The sequence below is a fragment of the Gekko japonicus genome, unplaced genomic scaffold (genome assembly GCF_001447785.1).
Source record: "Gekko japonicus isolate JY-2015 unplaced genomic scaffold, Gekko_japonicus_V1.1 scaffold2882, whole genome shotgun sequence".
NCBI lineage: Eukaryota > Metazoa > Chordata > Lepidosauria > Squamata > Gekkonidae > Gekko > Gekko japonicus.
In genome coordinates, this window is record NW_015173762.1 from 79,762 (window position 1) to 84,517 (window position 4,756).

At 48.4% G+C, this 4,756-nt stretch overlaps 1 protein-coding gene across 1 annotated transcript in view; it reads left to right on the forward strand.

Moving 5' to 3' along the window:
- The window catches only part of LOC107120742 (collagen alpha-1(IV) chain-like), a gene marked incomplete at its 5' end in the record, with an annotated part of 105,721 nt that overhangs the window by 72,913 nt on the left and 28,052 nt on the right, over positions 1 to 4,756 (forward strand). Inside the window, 3 exon segments of the mRNA XM_015423513.1 lie at positions 699 to 838; positions 2,663 to 2,789; positions 2,899 to 2,979. Of these exon segments, the coding sequence (XP_015278999.1) occupies positions 699 to 838; positions 2,663 to 2,789; positions 2,899 to 2,979 (348 nt within the window).

Here is a 4,756-nt window from a genome sequence, read left to right on the forward strand (position 1 = left end):
CCAGGGCAGAGAAGGCCCTGGCCCTGGTCGAGGCTAGACGGACGTCTTTTGGGCCAGGGACCGCCAGGAGATGTTGATTCCTAGAGCGTAAAGCTCTTTGAGGCGTGTATAGGAAGAGGCGGTCCCTTTATTAGATTTATACCCCTCCTCCCCGCCGAGGCAGGCTCAGGGCAGCTTACATTGAAAGTTAAAAACAGGTTAGAAACGAGTTAAAATTATAAACCATTTATAAGGTGCTATATAGAGACATTACCTATATGATGGCGAAGCATAGTTTTTAATAATAATTGTAGCAGGGGTCCAATCAGCAAAGGCTGCAAAACTACTGTCCAGGCCCCATAGTATATTGAATACAGGCACGGCACAAATGGCCCTGATGGATTCCAGGGTAAGGCTCTTGAGTCTGTGTTAAATTATTAAATGCGGCCCCTCAGTCGAATGCCTGGTGGAAGAGCTCTGTCTTGCAGGCCCTGGGGAATTGTAATAAATCCTGCAGGGCCCTGATATCCTCGGGGAGCTCGTTCCACCAGCACGGAGCCGCCACCAAAAAGGTCGTAGCCCTGGTCATAGCCAGCCCGGCATCTTTAGGGTGAGGTTAACTTTTCAACTCTGTTGTGTTGTAGTACCCAGAACATTCAGATGAAAAATTCATGTGTATCAAAGAATATCGTATCATATCATATAAACCTTTACCTTAGGGCACTCAGGAGAAAAGGGTGTGCAAGGTCTTCCAGGTGATCCGGGCACACCAGGGTTTCCGGGACAGAAAGGTGTGAAAGGGGAGAAAGGAGATGCTGGATTTCCTGGAATTGGCATCCCTGGGACCCCTGGTGAAAAGGTATCCATGATCCTCCATTTAGCGATACCCTCTAACCATGTTTTATAACATTTCTCTTCTCTGTTTGTTAAGCTTATTCACCATAATTGGTTTTAACCTTAGTGACACTCGAGATTATTGTGGTTTTTAAAATTATTATTATTATTATTACTATTATTGTTGTTCAACACTATTTGTCGCGGTCAGCCTGGGCGCCAGTCGCTAACCTCCTGCTGGCCGTGCCCCTTCTGGGGTCAGAACACCCCCTGCAGGCTTTCCCGGTGAGGGTGAGAGCCGACGGCGGGTCCTTCTAGGAGCAGGAGAGTAGACCTCAGACCATGGGGTAAGCAGAGTGGTCAGCCTGCCGCTCTTGCCCGCTCTGGGGGATTCTGGCGTCAGCTCCGGACGCCCGGTAACACAAGACCCATGCCCGTCTCACTGCCGATCTGGTCTTTAGCCAGCCCCAGGTGCGTCCTCCTCGGTCGTCTCCTTGCTCCGTCTTTTATTCCCCCCGCGGCTCCCAGCCCCTCCTCTGCCTCCCGGCCCCACCCCCCTTTATACAGAGAGACGCCGAGCCGCTTCCGCCGGCCCCGCCCCCATGCTTCCGCGGGCCATGGGACTCTCCCTGGCCGCCTGCACGCGGGCTCGTCCCATCACCGCGCACCTCTCTTCCCTCGCTTCCCTCCCCTTTGGGGATCGCCCCCTGCAGCCCCCGCCTTGCTGCGCCGTTGGCTGGCCCGCGTCGGCCTTCCCCCTCCCCGCTGGGGCTTGTTCCCGTCGGCCGCCGCTTTGCCGCGCCTCCGGTCGCTCTGCGCTGGTCTCTCTCGCCGGGACTCCGCCGCTCTGCTTGCTCACCTCCCGGCCGCTGCTGGAGTTGCCGTCTCCACCGGGACCTGGGGTGAGTCCGGCGACGTCCCAGGCCAGCCCCTCCTTTCTTGCAGCCGCTGGGCGCTGGCCGGGACACTATTGTTATTTATATTTACATTGCTTTTACTTCGGCTATTTGGCAAACTGTATTGTTAGTTCTCCTTTGATGTTACTGCTGTGCTAATAAAGGTTGTGATGATGGTGGTGGTGATACTCAGCATCCTAAATGATAGACAGAATCGTCTGCTAAATGTATTTATTTCTAATTTAATGGACTTAAGACCCATGCCAAGCTAAGCCAATGGGTTGTTTTTTTTTAAAGCAGTACAATAGAAATTGACATGTGTGCTGCAGATATACAGGGCTCGAATAATGGCTTCTTTAACACTAGAATACAATTTAGTATTTGTCACAAGAAATGAACAGCCAAAGATTTTCAGGGCTGTTTTTTAAATTATTATGTAAAATGTAGTCCCACTCTCCTCTTCCTAACAACCGCGCCTTTCCTTCCTGCTTCCCGCCAGATCTCCGCTTCTTGGCTCTCCTGTCCCCTTTGCTCTCTGAGCCTAGTTCCTTCCCTGGGCCCACTCAGAGAGCTCTTTTCCAGTCTGGTCTCTGCTCTTCTGTCTCTGGCTCTTAGAGCTCCTCACTCATCACCAGCAGCCCCTCAGTGCGAATCAACACAGCACTCCTGCTTCTCTCCTGCGAAATGCCCTCGGAAGGGGGTAATTGGTGGTGCAGAAGGAGCGTAGAAAGATGTGCCTGGCAACCCTGCCTCCAACTGTCCATAAACCCAACTGTCATTACTTAACTGACTCTCTGCTTTCCGACGCAGAACTATTGGTTGTTTGAGCTCTGCTATCATTGGCTGTTCTGTTGCTAGGTGATTCCCCCCCCTTCTCACTCTGCCATATAGTTCATGGAATGTCCTGCTGTTACTAGTATGTTGATTTTACTATGCATTCTTCTACCCCGCAGGGAGAACAAGGAAGGCCAGGTGTTCCAGGCCTACCTGGGGAGAGAGGTGAAAAGGGTATCCTAGGACTTCCAGGTACTCCTGGTTTCCCAGGTTCCAAAGGGCAGCAAGGTCTTCCAGGTGTTCCCGGTAAGCGACTGAAAGCCTTTTCTAAAAATGGTGTACTAAAGCTAGAGCTAACACTACCAGGTTCTCAGACAATAAAATTAAACCTTGTGTGTGCACCTGTGTTTTAAAGGTATTCCAGGAACACCAGGAGAAAAGGGTGAAAAGGGGTTGCCAGGCTTGGCTGGATCTCCGGGCTTAAAAGGTCAAACAGGTAGGAATTCCCTTTTAACAAAATGTTCCTCTAGTGTAAGAACAGAGCATCATGTCATTTTGGTTTGTTTCTGTTTTTTTCATTGCGTGCCACTGACTTTGGACCCTTTCTCACACGACCAGGGAAATGCCCATCACCACTTTGGGGTCAGGAAGCAATTTTCTCCAGGCCAGGGATCCTGGAGGGTTTTTTGCCCTCTTCTGGGCATGGAGCAGGAGTCACTGGGTGTGTGTGTGTGGGGATAGTTGTGCATCTATTTTATAGATAATTTCCAGGTTTTTGTCTCATCTATAAGAGTAGAAATGAAGCCTGATGCTCACATATTTTTTCTTCATAAGTCAATAACAAAGCACAGTTGCTAGTAGAGAATTCATTTCGGGCAAGCTACAATCAAATGGATTCCACAAATAGACAAAAAAACTGGAAATTATCTATACAATCTTGTTCAGAAGAAGGAACGTCGAAACGACACAGGACATTCCAGAGCACGTCGTTAACATCTTTTGCTTCGTTAAAAACCACTTCTGTTTATTTGAAACCGACTGTATTTTTGTATTCCAACCTTTGAAAAAAAAGCATATATTACTTATCACTTTAACTTGTTTAAATAGCATATATTTTCTGATTTTTGCAGTACTGTATTATTTAGTTTAGCGCACCTATCGCAGTAACTATTCCTGTATCGCGTATTTTAGTTGGGGCACTTGTCGAGAGCTCACCGCTTCTTTACGACAGTTCTGGGCGAAGGTCAATATGGGACGCCAAACAACTTTTGAGAAGGCGGTCCTAGATGGTCTCTTCCTTTGAGAGCTTCACACCCACCTCCTTCAGTGAGCTTGCTAAGGTCCCAATGTGGGACTGTACAGAAGGCACAATGATGAAAACAGGGTTGCACTTACCTGTAACAGTTGATCATCGAGTGGTCTTTTGTGCAGGCACACATCCCTTCCTCCTGCCCCATTGTGAACTCTCTAGAACCTTCGTTTCTTGGGGGTCTCTGGCAATGGCATGGGGAGAACTGAGGGAGTAGCACCCCTCCTCCTGGTCATGTGATCGTTTTGGCGGGAGGGCGCCAGAGGGAGGAGGGGCGCTCATAGCCTACTAGAAAGCTGTGGAAATCTTTTCCACGGCTGGCCTGCGCGCACACAGTCCCAATGTATGCCTGCACAGAAGACCACTTGATGAACAACAGTTACAGGTAAATGCAACCCCGTTTTGTGTGTTCTTTGCACAGCACTGGAGCACTGCCATCCCAGCCCATTATATCTGTCTTTTTCTTGTCCTTTTGGCCTCATTACATGAAACTGTTTCGGGGTGTGTGTGTAAAATTTATACCTGCTTATATATGTCAGCTTTTAGACCTATTTAGGCCATGAAAGTCTGCCATAATAAAGTAAAAGGTGCTGGAGAACTGATGGTTTTTGCTAGATCATACTAATGCAGTTATCCTTTTAGAATTCATACTTTGCTCACAACTGGATTCCAAAGTCTAAGGCATTATACTGCACCTTATGGGAACCAACTTCATGTCTGCTTAGTTACATGAAATGTAAAAAAATACATTCTGCCTTCTCCCAGGGCTTTTTTTCACTCGTGGGATATAGTTATATTATTATTGTTATTGTTGTTAATTTTTAATCAACAAGACATAAAGGTAAAGGTAAAGGTTCCCTTGCTCGAAAGCCAGTCGAGTCCGACTCTAGGGTTGCGGTGCTCATCTCCGTTTCAAAGCCGAAGAGCCAGCGCTGTCCGAAGACGTTTCCGTGGTCATGTGGCC